At 43.7% G+C, this 17,462-nt stretch overlaps 1 protein-coding gene across 1 annotated transcript in view; it reads left to right on the top strand.

Moving 5' to 3' along the window:
* The window catches only part of LOC126249196 (agrin-like), a 203,680-nt gene extending 189,943 nt beyond the window's left edge, over positions 1–13,737 (top strand). Inside the window, exon 8 of the mRNA XM_049950850.1 lies at positions 13,569–13,737. Coding sequence (XP_049806807.1) covers positions 13,569–13,737 — 169 coding nt within the window. The remainder of the gene's footprint in view (positions 1–13,568) is intronic.
* The last annotated feature ends 3,725 nt before the right edge of the window (positions 13,738–17,462 follow it).

The raw sequence follows: 17,462 nt of genomic DNA, 5'->3' as shown, positions 1-17,462 counted from the left end.
AGGCCAGGGCAGCAGTCGAACATTTTCTGTATCCAGAATGGCCCGTACAGGACCTGCAACGTGCGGTCGTGCATCATCCTGCTGAAATGTAGGGTTTCGCAGAGATCTAAGGAAGGGTAGAGCCACGGGTCGTAACACATCTGAAATGTAACGTCCACTGTTCAAAGTGCCATCAATGCGAACAAGAGGTGACCGAGACGTGTAACCAATGGCACCCCATATCATCACGCCGGGTGAGACGCCAGTATGGCGATGACGACTAAACGCTTCCAATGTGCGTTCACCACGATGTCGCCAAACACGGATGCGACCATCACGATGCTGTAAACAGAACCTGGATTCATCCGAAAAATTATGTTTTGCCATTCATGCTCCCAGATTCGTCGTTGAGTACACCATCGCAGAGGCTCCTGTCTGTGATGCAGCGTCAAGGGTAACCGCAGCCATGGTCTCCGAGCTGATAGTCCATGCTGCTGCAAACGTCGTCGAACTGTTCGTGCAGATGGTTGTTGTCTTGCAAACGTCCCTATCTGTTGACTCAGGGATCGAGACGTGGGTGCACGATCTGTTGCCTCCATGCGGATAAGATGCCTGTCATCTCGACTGCTAGTGACACGAGGCCGTTGGGATCTAGCACGGTGTTCCGTATTACCCTCCTGAATCCACCGATTCCATATTCTGCTAACAGCCGATGGATCTCGAGCAACGCGAGCAGCAATGTCACGATACGATAAACCGCAATCGCGATAGGCTACAATCCGATTTTTATCATAGTCGGAAACGTGATGGTACGCTTTTCTCCTCCTTACACGAGGCATCACAACAACGTTTCAACAGGATACGCCGGTCAACTGCTGTTTGTATATAAGAAATCGGTTAGAAAGTTTCCTCGTGTCAGCACGTTGTAGGTGTCGCCACCGACGCCAGCCTTGTGTGAATGCTCTGAAAAGCTTATCATTTGTATATCACAGCATCTTCTTTCTGTCAGTAACATTTCGCGTCTGTAGCACATCATCTTCATGGTGTAGCAATTTTAATGGCCAGTAGTGTATAATCAATACGCTAAATACCACAGGATTTTAATAGGATATTACAATACCTCATATGAACTGAGAAAGCGGAAATTTGTGAAAGACACAAATAATAAGGCGAGAAAATTAGCATATGCAACGGGTACAAAATATTTAATAGGCATAATAATAGATATTTACAAGGCCCTCTATGTCTGATATTCCTCATGATTTAAAATGCTAAGGGAAACAATTTTCCCAGGAATGTTGTACTATGTGGTTCAAAACTTTGTTCTAGCAAATACGGAGTATACGTGAAATTCACCAAAAACAAACGACTAGTTGCCAGCATTTAGGACAACAATACTCCTTTGTGACAACGGTGATGCATACATCAAATACCATATGTGATGAGAGTATCTTATCGATGGAGCAGAACCACCTAGTAAAACCTTTTATTTCCACTGGCTACAGAAATCAATAAATTAAAACTGCTCTTGATGCACACAGACGCAACAACCAGAGCGGAGAAGGACGAAACGCTGAAAGAGAACAGAAGATTGCGATCCTGCCAGACATCATCCGCATGAATCGGTCGAGCTCTGTGTAAGCAATGCATGAAGCTCATATTTCGACCACTTACCAACTAAAAAATACACATAAATGATCCAAAGAAACTGGTACGCCTGCCTAATATAGTGTAGCGCCCCCGCGAGCACGCAGAAGTGCCGCAACATGCATGGAATCGACTAATGTCTGAAGTAATGCTGGAGGGAATTGACACCATGAATCCTGCAGGGCTGTCCATAAATCCGTAAGACTACTGAAGGGTCAAGATCTCTTCTGAACAACACGTTCCAAGACATCCCATATATGCTCAATAATGTTCATATCTGGGAATTTTGGTGGCCAACGGAAGTGTTTCAACTTAGAAGAGTGTTCCTGAAGCCACTCTGTAGAAATTTTGGACGTGTGGGGTGTCGCATTGTCCTGCTGGAATTGCCCAAGTCCGTCGGAATGCACAATGGACATGAATGGATGCAGATGATCAGACAGGATGCTTCCGTACGTGTCACCTGTCAGAGTCGTATCTAGGCGTATCAGGGGTCCCATATCACTCCAACTGCAGAGCCCCACGTCATTACAGAGCATCCACCAGCTTGAACAGTCTCCTGCTGACATGCAGGGTACATGGATTCATGAGCTTGTCTCCGTAGCCACACACGTCATCCGCTAAATTCAGTTTGAAACGAGACTCGTCCGACCAGGCAACAAGTTTGCAGCCATCAACAGTCCAATGTCGATGTTGACGGGCCCAGGTGAGGCGTAAAGCTTTGTATCGTGCAGTCATCAAGGCTACACGAGTGAGACTTCGGCTCAGAAAGCCCATGTCGATAATGTGTCGTTCAATGGTTCGCACACTGAAACTTGTTGAGAGCCCAGCTATGAAATCTGCAGCCATTTGCGGAAGGGTTGTACTTCTATCACGTTAAATGATTCTCTTAAGTAGTCGTTGGTCCCGTTCTAGCAGGATCTTCTGCGGCCACAGCGATGTCGGAGATCTGACGTTTTACCAGATTCCTTACATTCACGGTACACTCGTGAAATGGTCGTTTAGGAAAATCCCAACTTCATCGCTACCTCGCAGATGCTGTGTCCCATCGCTTGTGCGCCGGCTATAATATCACGTTCAAACTCACTTAAATCTTGATATACTACCATTGTAACTGCAGTAACCGATCTAACAACTGCGCCAGATACTTGTCGTCTTGCATAGGCGTTGCCGACCGCAGCGCCGTATTCTACCTGTTTATATAACTCTGTATTTGAATAGCCATACCTATATAAGTTTCTTTGGCACCTCAGCGTATATATGTACACTACTAGTCATTAAAATTGCTACACCACGAAGATGACGTGATACAGACGCGAAATTTAACCAAGAGCAAGAAGATGCTGTGATAAGCAAAAGAGCTTTCCAGAGCATTCACACAAGGCTGGCGCCGGTGGCGACACCTACAACCTGCTGATATGAGGAAAGTTTCCAATCGATTTCTCATACACAAACAGCAGTTGACCGGCGTTGCCTGGTGAAACGTTTTTGTGATGCCTCGTGCAAGGAGGAGAAAAGCGAAACATCACGTTTCCGACTTTGATAAAGGTCGGTTTGTAGCCTATCGCGATTGCGGTTTATCGTATAGCGACATTGCCGCTCGCATTAATCGAGATCCAATGACTGTTAGCAGAATATGGAATCGGTAGGTTCAGGAGGGTAATACGGAACGCCGTGCTGGATCCCAACGGCCTCGTATCACTAGCAATCGAGATGACAGGCATCTTATCCGCATGGCTGTAACGGATCGTGCAGTCGCGTCTCGATCCCTGAGTCAACAGATGGGGACGTTTGCAAGACAACAACCATTTACATGAACAGTTCGACGACGTTTGCAGCAGCATGGACTATCAGCTCGGAGACCATGGCTGCTGTTACCCTTGACGCTGCGTCACAGACAGGAGCGCCTGCGATGGTGTACTCAACGATGAACCTGCGTGCACGAATGGCAAAACGTCATTTTTTCGGATGAATCCAGATTCTGTTTACAGCATCATGTTGTTCGCGTCCGTGTTTGGCGACATCGCAGTGAACGCACATTGGAGGTGTGTATTCGTCATTGCCATACTGGCGTATCACCCGGCGTGATGGTATGGGGTGTCATTGGTTACACGTCTCGGTCACCTCTTGTTCGCATTGACGGCACTTTGAACAGTGGACGTTACATTTCAGATGCGTTACGACCCGTGGCTCTACCCTTCCTTAGATCCCTGCGAAACTCTACATTTCAGCAGGATAATGCATGTTGCAGGTCCTATATATATACACTCCTGGAAATGGAAAAAAGAACACATTGACACCGGTGTGTCAGACCCACCATACTTGCTCCGGACACTGCGAGAGGGCCGTACAAGCAATGATCACACGCACGGCACAGCGGACACACCAGGAACCGCGGTGTTGGCCGTCGAATGGCGCTAGCTGCGCAGGATTTGTGCACCGCCGCCGTCAGTGTCAGCCAGTTTGCCGTGGCATACGGAGCTCCATCGCAGTCTTTAACACTGGTAGCATGCCGCGACAGCGTGGACGTGAACCGTATGTGCAGTTGACGGAGGTGGTGGTGGTGGTTAGTGTTTAACGTCCCGTCGACAACGAGGTCATTAGAGACGGAGCGCAAGCTCGGGTTAGGGAAGGATTGGGAAGGAAATCGGCCGTGCCCTTTCAAAGGAACCATCCCGGCATTTGCCTGAAACGATTTAGGGAAATCACGGAAAACCTAAATCAGGATGGCTGGAGACGGGATTGAACCGTCGTCCTCCCGAATGCGAGTCCAGTGTGCTAACCACTGCGCCACCCCGCTCGGTTGCAGTTGACGGACTTTGAGCGAGGGCGTATAGTGGGCATGCGGGAGGCCGGGTGGACGTACCGCCGAATTGCTCAACACGTGGGGCGTGAGGTCTCCACAGTACATCGATGTTGTCGCCAGTGGTCGGCGGAAGGTGCACGTGCCCGTCGACCTGGGACCGGACCGCAGCGACGCACGGATGCACGCCAAGACCGTAGGATCCTACGCAGTGCCGTAGTGGACCGCACCGCCACTTCCCAGCAAATTAGGGACACTGTTGCTCCTGGGGTATCGGCGAGGACCATTCGCAACCGTCTCCATGAAGATGGGCTACGGTCCCGCACACCGTTAGGCCGTCTTCCGCTCACGCCCCAACATCGTGCAGCCCGCCTCCAGTGGTGTCGCGACAGGCGTGAATGGAGGGACGAATGGAGACGTGTCGTCTTCAGCGATGAGAGTCGCTTCTGCCTTGGTGCCAATGATGGTCGTATGCGTGTTTGGCGCCGTGCAGGTGAGCGCCACAATCAGGACTGCATACGACCGAGGCACACAGGGCCAACACCCGGCATCATAGTGTGGGGAGCGATCTCCTACACTGGCCGTACACCACTGGTGATCATCGAGGGGACACTGAATAGTGCACGGTACATCCAAAACCGTCATCGAACCCATCGTTCTACCATTCCTAGACCGGCAAGGGAACTTGCTGTTCCAACAGGACAATGCACGTCCGCATGTATCCCGTGCCACCCAACGTGCTCTAGAAGGTGTAAGTCAACTACCCTGGCCAGCAAGATCTCCGGATCTGTCCCCCATTGAGCATGTTTGGGACTGGATGAAGCGTCGTCTCACGCGGTCTGCACGTCCAGCACGAACGCTGGTCCAGCTGAGGCGCCAGGTGGAAATGGCATGGCAAGCCGTTCCACAGGACTACATCCAGCATCTCTACGATCGTCTCCATGGGAGAATAGCAGCCTGCATTGCTGCGAAAGGTGGATATACACTGTACTAGTGCCGACATTATGCATGCTCTGTTGCCTGTGTCTATGTGCCTGTGGTTCTCTCAGTGTGATCATGTGATGTATCTGACCCCAGGAATGTGTCAATAAAGTTTCCCCTTCCTGGGACAATGAATTCACGGTGTTCTTATTTCAATTTCCAGGAGTATATATATATATATATATATATATATATTACGTAACATAACGTAAGAGTTGGGCAACAAAACAGATCACAATTGGCCGAGCATAACTTAACGTAAATCACATGTAGAATTCCGAAAAGACATCTGTCGTGTTGTTGGCCAACTGTTTCAGGACAGCATTATTAGGGAGGCACCTGAGATACGAATGACTGGGAATCTTGTCAGTCGAGATAAGGGTTTAGGCCTCAGCGCACCTTGGTACCCGTTATTTGAAGCAATGTGACTTGTGAGCAGCCTGCATACCGTAGGGCAGCGGCGGACGGTAGACTCGAGTTGCTAGCTACGTGAACAGTCGGCCAGGCCGCTCATACACTGTTGTGGGGTGGCAGTTGGGACATTCAAATGACCGCTGCTGATACCTGTGTAACAAGGTGAACTGTGACACGCAATCAATTCAGTTAGCTTCCCCGTGGTACACAAAACAGGTCCGAAGGCTGTTGCATAGGCAACGGAAAAAGCATGCGAAGTACAGAAGAACGCGAAATCCCGAAGATTGACAAAAATTTACAGACGCGCGAAATTTGGCACGGACTTCAATTCGAGATGCCTTTAATAGGTTCCACAACATTGTCTCGAAATTTGGTAGAAAATCGGAAGAAATTCTGGTCGTATGTAAGGTACACAAGCGGCAAGACGCAGTCAATACCGTCGCTGTGCAGTGCCGATGGTACTGTTACCGACGACCGTGCCGCTAAAGCGGAGTTATTGAACGCAGTTTTCCGAAATTCCTTCACCAGGCAAGACGAATGGAATATTCCAGAATTTGAAACACGAACAGCTGCTAGCATGAGTTTCTTAGAAGTAGATACCTTAGGGGTTGCGAAACAAATCGCTTGATACGGGCAAGTCTTCAGGTCCAGATTGTATACCGATTAGGTTCCTTTCAGATTACGCTGATACAATAGCTCCCTACTTAGCAATCATATACGACCGCTAGCTCACCGATAGATCTGTACCTACAGATTGGAATATTGCGCAGGTCGCACCAGTGTTTAAGAAGGGTAGTAGGAGTAATCCATCGAACTACAGACCTATATCATTGACGTCGGTTTGCAGTAGGGTTTTGGAGCATATACTGTATTTAAACATTATGAATCACCTCGAGGGGAACGATCTATTGATACGTAATCAGCATGGTTTCAGAAAACATCGTTCTTGTGCAACGCAGCTAGCTCTTTATTCGCACGAAGTAATGGCCGCTATCGACAGGGGATCTCAAGTTGATTCCGTATTTCTAGATTTCCGGAAAGCTTTTGACACCGTTCCTCAAAAGCGACTTCTAATCAAGCTGCGGGCCTATGGGGTATCGTCTCAGTTGTGCGACTGGATTCGTGATTTCCTGTCAGGAAGGTCGCAGTTCGTAGTAATAGACGGCAGATCATCGAGTAAAACTGAAGTGATATCAGGTGTTCGCCAGGGAAGCGTCCTGGGACCTCTGCTGTTCCTGATCTATATAAATGACCTGGGTGACAATCTGAGCAGTTCTCCTCGGTTGTTCGCAGATGATGCTGTAATTTACCGTCTAGTAAGTTCATCCGAAGACCAGTATCAGTTGCAAAGCGATTTAGAAAAGATTGCTGTATGGTGCGGCAGGTGGCAGTTGACACTAGATAACGAAAAGTGTGAGGTGATCCACATGATTTCCAAAAGAAATCCGTTGGAATTCGATTACTCGATAAATAGTACAATTCTCAAGGCTGTCAATTCAACTAAGCACCTGGGTGTTAAAATTACGAACAACTTCAGTTGGATAGACCACATAGATAATATTGTGGGGAAGGCGAGCCAAAGTTTGCGTTTCATTGGCAGAACACTAAGAAGATGCAACAAGTCCACTAAAGAGACAGCTTACACTACACTCGTTCGTCCTATGTTAGAATATTGCTGCGCGGTGTGGGATCCTTACCAGGTGGGACTGACGGAGGACATCGAAAGGGTGCAAAAAAGGGCAGCTCGTTTTGTATTATCACGTAATAGGGGAGAGAGTGTGTCAGATATGGTACGCGAGTTGGAATGGGAGTCATTAAAGCAAAGACTTTTTCAGTGCGGCGAGATCTATTTACGAAATTTCAGTCACCAACTTTCTCTTCCGAATGCGAAAATATTTTGTTGAGCCCAACCTACATAGGTAGGAATGATAATCAAAACAAAATAAGAGAAATCAGAGCTCGAACAGAAAGGTTTAGGTGTTCATTTTCCCGCGCGCTGTTCGGGAGTGGAATGGTAGAGAGATAGTATGATTGTGGTTCGATGAACCGTCTGCCAAACACTTAAATGTGAATTGCAGAGTAGTCATGTAGATGTAGATGTAGATGCCATAATAAAATGAACGAAGGCCTCCTCAGTCCTTCGAATAACAGGAAATACCATGAGGTTATAAACTGTAGTACACATTCTTTGGTTAATTCACACCGTTAAAAGCAGGTAGCAGAAGATCTTATGCGGAAAGAAACCGGGGAAATATTGCACGTGCTTAGGTAAGCGCTTTCCTGAGCAATGGATATTAGAGGCTTTCACAAAATATGTACGAAAAACGGCAGCTTTATAGTAAATGGAAATGTTAATATGGGACGAAAAAAGTTCTGCTGCACATGAATTTAATTACATTGAACTACGATTTTATTGTAACAGTTATTATGACCTGTAACGTCAGTGTTTCTGTACACAGGTTTCAGCTGATTAAACGAGCTACTGTTATGAGAGAAATACGGCGAGGAATAGCGCTATCCTGCTGTAGAACATTCAGTGGAACATCTACAGACAGCTTATTTATATTCATGTATTGTGTACTGTGTATTTCCCATGGATCTACAAAGAAGAATCTGCCTTCAGTCTACTTGATAAGAGAGAGACATTATCAACAAATACACGAAATTCTTGGTAAACCATCGACATATGATTTAGCAATAAATAATTTAACATATACAGAAAGAAAAACAATAGGTTTACTCCCTCACGTAAAGGAAGGACTGCAGCCAGCGCATTTTGACCTACGTAGGGAACTTGATCACAACATTTCTGGGAATAAGCCTTTTCCTAAATATCTTAACAACACTGGTGGGTGGCAAACACCAGCTGTTGACTCGGCGAAATCGCTACACAAATCATGCTCTATAATAATGTCTCCTACCTGCCAATATAACAAGGATTGCTAAGCAAGTTTTTTAAGTTTAAAACATGCTACAGCATATTGACAGCAAAAGAGGACTTTGATAGGTCAAATGTATTATCTGATGCTGTATCGTGAAACGCAAGTCCTAGCTATAGTCAACAGGCACCTCAGCATGACGAGAATGGTCAGTGGGCGATGCTAGAGAACCAGAACGAACCCGGATAGCACTATGGTTGCTTGGCCCTATAACGGAACAATAAATGGAAAAAATTGGAAATATTTGGTAAGGTCTTATGGGATCAAACGGCTGAGGTCATCGGTCCCTAAGCCTACACACTACTTAAACTAACTTACACTATGGACAACACACACACACACCCGTGCCCGAGGGAGGACTCCAACCTCCGACGGGGGGAGCAGGAACGGAGATGGGCACTGAAGTACATGAGGAAAATTTGTGGAATAATGTAAGGCAATGTACAACCTAATTCTTCTCTGAAGGGAGTGCAGGAAACACGATCAAAATACATTGTAGTGGTAGTATGTTACAGTAAAACTTCAGTTAAGCGATCTCGGGTCAAGCGGAATCCGCGTTATCCGGAACGACTCCAAAAATCGCAAATAAAAAAAAAATCCCCTACTCTTCTTGGAAGTATTTCGATGCGAGAGTGTGCTGGCCTGCGGTTACGGAGAAAGTAAACAAAGCTACGCTGCCAACAGTAGTGCTTTGGGGTGGTTGTCTCTTTCTGTTGGGTGTGTAGTTTTGTGCTTGGCGATTAAGCGGAAAGCGCTTAATGATTAATTTCACTTATAAATATGCAACTGCTGATGAAGTTTGTTGAATACGGTTGCGGTTTTGCAGAGGTGACGTTTCAGACCTCTAGAGCAAACTATGAAAAATCATCATAGAAATACACTTAAAAATCTGATTCTGAAAAGTAGGCGAAGCTCTTTATCTTTGGTTCATCAAACAACAAGAAAAAGGCACGCGTTTGACAGTCCAATATTGCAAGAAAAACCTAAAATGTTGGTTGAGTTGTTAGGTGACCAACGAAAAGATTTTTGTGAAGCTCTGTGTGGATAGACAGGTTTAAAAGATATACAGCATTCGGCAACTGAACTTATATAGAGAAAAGTTATCTGCGGATCCAGACGCGGTTGACTTTTGCAAAACAGAGTTTTAAGGTTACAACCAAGGTTACAGTAAGGATCAAATTTACAATGCCGATGAAACGGGAGTTAATTTCTAGAATTTGCCTGCATAATCCTTAACTTCCTCGAAAGAAACGTCTACCTCAGGACACAAAATGAAAGTAGAATTAATAACTGTTTTTGTATCAAATCCTTCACACACACACACACACACACACATACTGCCCCCAGTGTGTATCTGAAATCCGAGAAAAACTCGAGCCTTGCTTGTAGTATGTTGCCAGAAATTTGTTACCACTTTTTATATGTAGCACAAAAATGTTCTTGGATGTCTTACGAACCCTGCCGAATCGTTTAGAGATCAGTTCGTACCGAAACTTGAAAATGTTTAACTAAGAACGGTCTGCCTAGCCATATTTTTAATTGAAAATGCGCCTATGCATCGCTACTAGTTAAAAATTGGCGATATTGGAGAGCGTTTCCTTTTCCCGAATTTTACCACTCTCATTTAGTCACTACTGCGGGGCGTAACAGCGGTATCTAACGGCACAACCATGGGCTATTTTTTAGAACCATTCTGCACGACAATAACATTTGAAGCAAAGCCATGTATTATGATCTGAAGAGAGTAAATATGGAACACAAAATGTATTAGACGTGCAAGCCTGGGATAATGTGAAAACAGATACTCCTTAAAGTGCTGGAGCGAACTGTATGATGAACTTGAGGAAGAGGAGTCACAAAATTCTGAAAACTTGCGATATATATTAAAAATAATTCCCGGATATGAAGACATGGATTCGTGCGAGCTGGATGAATGAGTTGTCACAAGCGATTCGCAGTAAAATACCGACTAAGGAACTGTAAATCAGTATTGTGGCAAAATGCTAACGCCATCGAAGAGCCCGAAGTAGATGACGTGGATGAGCACGTTCTCGAGCACTGGAGGCAAGCCTATATTAAGAATATGCCTTTCAAAAGCTTACTGTGTATACTATAACATAGATATTAAAGTATATGTGTTGTTGTTATTTTAGGTTGGCTTAAGATTTATTGAACAATGCAGTGAGTAAACGCTGGCTGACGTCCTTTTAATGAAATGATGGTGAGATGTAGCTGCTTGAATACGTTTGGAAGGATAAAATAAATAAACAGAACTTACAGAGTTTTTTTAATGAGTAATTCAAATCCTACAAGTTTGTAGGTATACAGTATACAGAATACCATTGTACTCTAATCCAAAAAACGTAATTTTAACTTTCATAAAAAACATAACCATAGCCAACAGAGATACCTTTGAATTCATTTGACCTTCAAAACATTTCAGAACTACGTACTGTAACTACAGTACAACATATTATAGTACATGTTATATGTTCACGGCTTAAAGGAAAATTTCTTTTATCCTAAACGCCTGCCACCTCTTCACTTTGGATGACCGGGTCGCTGGTGTACTTTTGTTAGTAATGGTATTAGTAACAGTGCTTCTAACATAACTTTTAGTGGTAATAGCTGCAATAGTAATATCAATATGGTGATTGAACAACACGTGGACTAGATCCGTAGGCCCTTGCAAGTTCTTACAAAGTCTGTAAGATATGAGGGAGTTTATAGCGTTGCCTCACTCGACGGAAATAGAAATGGCGAATGTTACGTTGGACTGATTCAGCTATGAAAATACTATATAAAGGTTTTAGAATTGTTCCAGCTACTCTTTCACAACTTAGGTAAGATGTTGTGTGATATATATTGAAGTTAATATGTCTGCCCAGGATTTTTGATTAGCCAGTTTCATGGTGTACATAAATCACAACACCCAGTGACGGGGTGGTTCCTAAAACTTTGTCATGTGCTTATACGTTTGTAGTTTATTCACCGTCTGCCGGCCGTTGTGGCCGAGGGGTTCTAGGCGCTTCAGTCTGGAACCGCGCGACCGCTACGGTCGCAGGTTCGAATCCAGCCTCGGGCATGGATGTGTGGGTTGTTCTTAGGTTAGTTAGGTTTAAGTAGTTCTAAGTTCTAGAGGACTGATGACCTCAGATGTTAAGTCCCATAGTGCTCAGAGCCATTTGAACCATTTTTATTCACCATCTCTATCTAGACTTCATTGAAATGTTAGACTCTAATTTTCTTCTTATTTGCCAGACGCAGGTACTAGGTATGGACTTGTAAAGGAGTGTAAAAGTTTAATAAGAATCTCGAATAAGGAGTGTGAGTAAGAAATGAGTAGCGTTTCTGACAAATCTACCGTTCAAGTTCTGAGTATTACTGATACTTAAAGCTCTTTGGTTCCACAAATGGCGTATCAAATCCTCCATCCAACCACTTTTTAACATACTAAATGTTATTATTTTAGGAATTATCTGTATCTTGCTTTGTAAATATTTCATCTTAAGCAATAAAGTAAGAAAATTGCATGTGTCGTGTAATTTATTTCCTAGAAACTTATCTCGGAATGTGTTTTGTCGTTGATTTAAGGATATAATTATCAGTGTGTTTCGCAGTCTGTAAGTGAATTTACATGTGGGTCAACTATACATAGTCGTAAATGTTTGTCACGTGAGTTACTAGCTTGTTTTGTTAAATGATTCTTTATTTTCAATGTAAGCTACTTGCGTTCTATCTTGAATGCATGTTTCCATCGTTACCAGAGAACACATCATATTTAATTTTATACTGAATGTCTCTCGTAAGAGTCGTTACGCACGTTTTCTCTGGTCTTCCGGCAGATATTTGAAATTTGGCTTTTGCAACGTATATCTGGAGTCAGCTCACACTCATTTTGTGAATCTCATCATTTTTGCGATGACCTGTGTTGATCGAAAGCGTCGGTATATTTCCCGTTACAAACAAAATGGTTTTTAAAGCGGGAACTGACGTGTCTTTTTGATTCAACGGTTCGGAATTAGTCTAAGGTAAAATAATTTTTAGCGATGTATCGCATCAGGGGCAGTGAAACAGGAAGAATAAGTAGTACTTCAGGATCGATTCAGCAGCGCTACTGCATGGCGGTAGCAGTCAGCACTGACCAGGGCGTTGCTCAGTCGCTGCTAGAGTACTTGCCATTTTTCGAGTTTTACTGTCCCTGTTAACACATTTCGAGCAAACGAATATCAGACCAGAGTAATTTGGGACCTCTCTATCATATGCCACATTGAAAACAATTTTGCTTCCAAGGCAAAAAGAAATGACACTTACCTTCGACATGTGGCTTCGCATGAAAGACGTGACGAGTAATATTTGAGTGGGCTGGCTCCATCTACTGATCACCAAAGTGAAATTGCTAAAAAATACAGTTTGGTTCAAAAAAATGGTTCAAATGGCTCTGAGCACTATGGGACTCAACTGCTGAGGTCATAAGTCCCCTAGAACTTAGAACTACTTAAACCTAACTAACCTAAGGACAACACACACATCCAAGCCCGAGGCAGGATTCGAACCTGCGACCGTAGCGGTCGCGCGGTTCCAGACTGTAGCGCCAGAACTGCTCGGCCACCAGCGGCCGGCTACAGTTTGGTGCACAATAGAAAATACACGTGACAGTTCTTAGGATAGAGACCCTGTGTAGTTGTAATTCTAAACAATGTCTTGTGATTGAAGTTGTAGGCAGAGGTCGCAATAGAAGAATTGTATGGTACCTATATCATTAGTTTATTGTATATGCTGTATTAGCGATTCGCCATTATTTTCAGGACCTCAAACAGAGTAGACCTCAGAAAATGGCATTCTGTGAAGATTAGCCGTGTGGACCGAGAAGGAACCCTGCAGTTAGACGATGGGCCAGTCGCGAGAGGGACCTCAGGACCACCATTAACTGAACTCAACGTTGAATTACCGCTGTACATAGGAGGAATACCGTGAGTTACTACTCCATTCTGTTAATTCCTAAATAATTTGGTTATGGTAAAATTTCATTGGCTTCATCATATGCTTCTGTTAAATATAGCTTTACATTACTTACCGTTCACACTAATACTCAATAACAAATCAACACCTTGAACCAATGGCCCCATATAAATGCAGTTTTACTCGTCATACGACAATACTCACCGAGTTAAAAATACTTGAGGAGCCTCTGGCTACAGAATTTCATATCGTATAGCCTCCCATATCATAATGTAGGAATACAAACTATTAGATAAATATTTATATTTTAACTTGTTTGAAATGCACAAAGTGGACATGTCGGATGCACGTAACAATAGTAACGTCAGGGCAGAGCGTGCTTATATTGTGATGCAACTGAGTGAACACTGTGGTGACAAAATTCACTGTATACCTCCTAATATCGTATTAGACCTCCTTCTGCCTGGCGTAGTGCAGCAACTGTATGTGACATAGACTCAACAAGTCTCTTACAGAACTACTGAGCCATACTGCCTCTATAGCAGTCCATAACTGCGAATGTGATGCCGGTGCAGGATTTTGTGCACGAACTGATCTGTCGATCACGTCACATAAATGTTAGATGGGGTTTATGACGGATGATCTGGGTGGCCAAATCATTCGCTCAAATTGTCCACAATGTTCTTCAAACCAATAGCGAACAATTGTTACCTAGTGACATGGAACACTGTCATCAATAAGAATGAAGTCCATGAATGGTTGCAATTGGTCTCCAAGTTGCCATTTACAGTGAATGGTGAGTCCAGTTGAACCAGAAGACCCATTTCATTCCATCTAAACACAACCCACACCATTACGGAGTCACGACCAGCTTTCACAGTACCTTGTTGACAAATAGGATGAATGATTTCGTTGGGTCTGTGCCAAACTCGAACACTAGCATCAGCTCTTACCAACTGAAATCGGAACTCATCTGGCCGGGTCAAGGTTTTCCACTCGTGTAGTGTCCTAAGGATACGGTGTTAAGCCCAGGAGGGGAGCTGTCGGCTGTGCCGTACTGTTAACAAAGACACTCACGACGGTCGTGTGCTGGCATAGCCCATTAACGCCAAATTTCGCCGCACTGTCCTAACGGATACGTTCGTCGTACGTCCCACGTTGATTTTTGCTGTTATTTCACGCAGTGTTGCTTGTCTGTTAACAATAACAACTGTACGTAAACGCAGCTGCTCTTTGTCGTTAAGTGGCTGCCGTCTGCTACTGCGTTGTCTGTTGTGAGATGTAATGCCAGAAATTTGGTATTGTTGGTACACTCTTGTCGCTTGGATCCCAGAATATAGAATTCCCTAACGATTTTCAGTATGGAGTGCCCCATGTTTCTAGCTCCACCTACGATCCCACATTAACAATATGTTAACTCTCGTCGTGCTGCCATAATCACGTCGGAAACCTTTTCACATGAATCACCTGAGTGCAAATGAGAACTCCGCCAGTGCACAGCCCTTTTGTACCTTCTGTGGGATAATACAGCCATTTATACATATGCATATCGCTATCCCACGGCTTTTGTCACTTCAGTAGGTATGGTTATGTTTCACCATTTAAAGATAATTCCAGGATGTTCCGTAGGAAGCGGCTGCCATTCTTTTTGCAAATCTCCTCATACTGCGGCTCTGGTTTTAGACAGAAAACATTTATGGGCAGGGGAGCGTTCTGTTAACCTAATAGCCCACCCTATTGACATTCAATTTCCAGAGGACGCCACAGATCTTGAACGAGCATGGAAGTGAAGCACATATTATACGAAATAGCTAGAAACTCCGTAGTTTTCCAAAAAGCAAGCATTTTGTCATTCTTTCGTTCTATGCATTTCTTCTTTGGAATGGGTAAAAATGTTAGAAGGTGATATTTTTAATTTCCTTAAAGGAATTTAGCTCACTCTCGTAAGAATTTCAACTTTACACAGCAGGTAAGCAAGTCAGTTTCTCATCTAGTGTCGTAAAATTTTTACTAGCATTCCTTGCTAATAAACATTCATATCTCCAAGAAATTTCATTAGATAAGTGTTGTGATGCTATGCTGGAGGAGCTGTGGGGACGGCGGGGGGGGGGGGGGAGGGGAGTGGAAGGAATCACGTAATATCACCAAATGACAGAACTGGTGACTCTAGCAGGTTTGAGCGGGTGGTGTGATGGCGTGACGCGTCGATCTCCTGGAGGAGAACGTCTCGTGGTTTAATACGGCTATTGATTGACAGCCAGCAGCTTTATTCTCCATAAAGCTCGGCGTTTTCGGGTTCATAGTGCGGGTGCACGCTTAGGACCATTTACTCTCATCATGCTCCTTGTTTCTTGCCTAAATTCTCTCCAGGTAAAACAGATACCCAGCAGCCGAGACATCTCTAATGTACTCGAATGCACTCGCAGTAGTGAATGCGAACAACCACCAGCTGTATAAGGGAATGACGACAATGAATATTTGTGACAGACCAGGACTCGAACCAAAAATTCCCGCTTTACGCGAGCCGTTGCCTTAATATGTACAAATTAAATGGTGAAATTCAATTTTAATTATTAAAGTCAAAACAGAGCAAACAGGAAGGTAGATGTTACATACCTTATGAAAAGTTAACTAACTGTATGAATAGACACAATCACTTCACTAACCATTTTTATGAAGAATTAAGTTTGCGCTACATAGGTGCATGACCTTGAAGACGAAAGAAATCAATAAATCACGAAAAGAATATTCTTAGTTGTCTGTATTTTGATTAGGGTCCATATAAAATTTACTGATCTGATGGCTGAATGCTATGTAAATGAAACAATATGCCTGAAATGGCCTATAAATTTGACTTCACTGTCCCTAGCAATGCGCTGCGATCGGTCTCATCATTTAATTATGAAAAATCGTTAGTTCTCATAAATAAAGACATAAACTGCGTAAATTATTAAAATTCGGTGACATAAAAAATTTAAATCTCAGTCTACCAATACACAAATAAACAGGACATACATGAAAATTTTATGATTTTGATACCTATTACATCAGATTTAGTAAGGAAATCGTCAGAGCTATGAACTACTTTGTCACACAGTGTACAGGTTATTTATATGGTAACCATAGGATTGACAACATGTCATACCTTCTTATTGGTTTCCAATATTTGCATCAAAACTGTGCATAAACCGTTTATGCTCCCCTGTAGATACTTGAGTTCTTTGACGAAGTTCGCAAGACTTCAGTATTAAGGGAACTTTCCTAACCATTTAGTGGAAAATAACGTTTTCCTGTAACCTCAAAATGCGCATACGTTGTCCAAAAGGACCATAACGCACATGCATAAATTTTATTAGATGGTCTGTAACATATGTTGGTATGCACAACCTCCATTGATCTAACATTTTTTCGTCGGTATAAAATTCCATCCTGTTTCGAAGAACGCTGACGTATTTTGTCGCCACCTACAACATACATATCATCATATTTCTCCTTTTCCATTTCAAGTGTTTCGTCGGCATCCTGTTCATGTTTTACGTTTCTGAGTATTTTTCTTACGGAACGTTCACCTTCCACGCATCTCAAGAAGTGGATCCTCACGTCCTTCTGCCGTGGGTGTGCAGTATTAACAGATTCATGTCCTTCAGATAACCTTGACAGCTCATCTTGTACTATGTTTTGGAGCTACATATAGTTGTTTTAATCATTTCGAACATGTCTTAGTGTTTCTTACCCCACTT

The sequence above is a fragment of the Schistocerca nitens genome, chromosome 3 (genome assembly GCF_023898315.1).
Source record: "Schistocerca nitens isolate TAMUIC-IGC-003100 chromosome 3, iqSchNite1.1, whole genome shotgun sequence".
Lineage (NCBI taxonomy): Eukaryota > Metazoa > Arthropoda > Insecta > Orthoptera > Acrididae > Schistocerca > Schistocerca nitens.
Note: the sequence above shows the minus strand (reverse complement) of the source record. Positions and strands in the feature narration are given on the sequence as shown.